Below are 511 nucleotides of genomic sequence, written 5' to 3'. Positions count from 1 at the left end.
GATTGAGGTCGGAAGAGGTCACATAATGCAGCTGCAGGACGCCACGTTTGACACAGCTGGACAGTACGACTGTGAGGTGACTGTCCCGTCTCTTCCAGGCCTGCTGACCAGCGGTTCTGTCCATATCATCGTACAGGGTACGGAAGAGCTCATCAAGAACTTTAACATCAGTATATATTTAGTTTTAGTATTTCTAAATGGTTACTGTATCTGTTCCTCCAGGCGCACCTCAGATGAAGGATGCGGATAGGGAGATTGACCTGATGGAAAAAGTAGGGGGTTGGGTAAATTTGAGCTGTGAGGTGAGAGGTTACCCTAGACCCGCCATCACCTGGAGCATCACTGGCAGTCAGGTAACACACAGATTTCCTCTCAGCCTTCATATTACACTGAGCTTCGAATTGTTAAAATGCTTTTGTCTTGCTTATGTGCATGTGTTGTAGTCGCAAAGCTGGCATGAGGTTGTTAAAAGAGAGACAGAGGATCAAGTCCACAGCGTTGTGATGCTTAA

General features: G+C 46.8%; 1 protein-coding gene across 1 annotated transcript; it reads left to right on the top strand.

Annotated features, from left to right (window-relative positions):
- Positions 1 to 6: 6 nt before the first annotated feature.
- LOC107734914 (basal cell adhesion molecule-like) lies at positions 7 to 505 on the top strand (the record flags this gene model as incomplete). Its single annotated transcript, XM_016546783.1, has 3 exons — positions 7 to 137; positions 223 to 353; positions 444 to 505. Coding segments are annotated over exons 1-3 (305 nt in total), but the record flags the coding sequence as incomplete, so codon positions are not given.
- Positions 506 to 511: the final 6 nt, after the last annotated feature.

Source organism: Sinocyclocheilus rhinocerous, unplaced genomic scaffold (assembly GCF_001515625.1).
Source record: "Sinocyclocheilus rhinocerous isolate Xijiao unplaced genomic scaffold, SAMN03320098_v1.1 C35519572, whole genome shotgun sequence".
NCBI classification, from domain to species: Eukaryota; Metazoa; Chordata; class Actinopteri; order Cypriniformes; family Cyprinidae; genus Sinocyclocheilus; species Sinocyclocheilus rhinocerous.
This window is presented reverse-complemented; position numbering and strand designations above follow the sequence as displayed.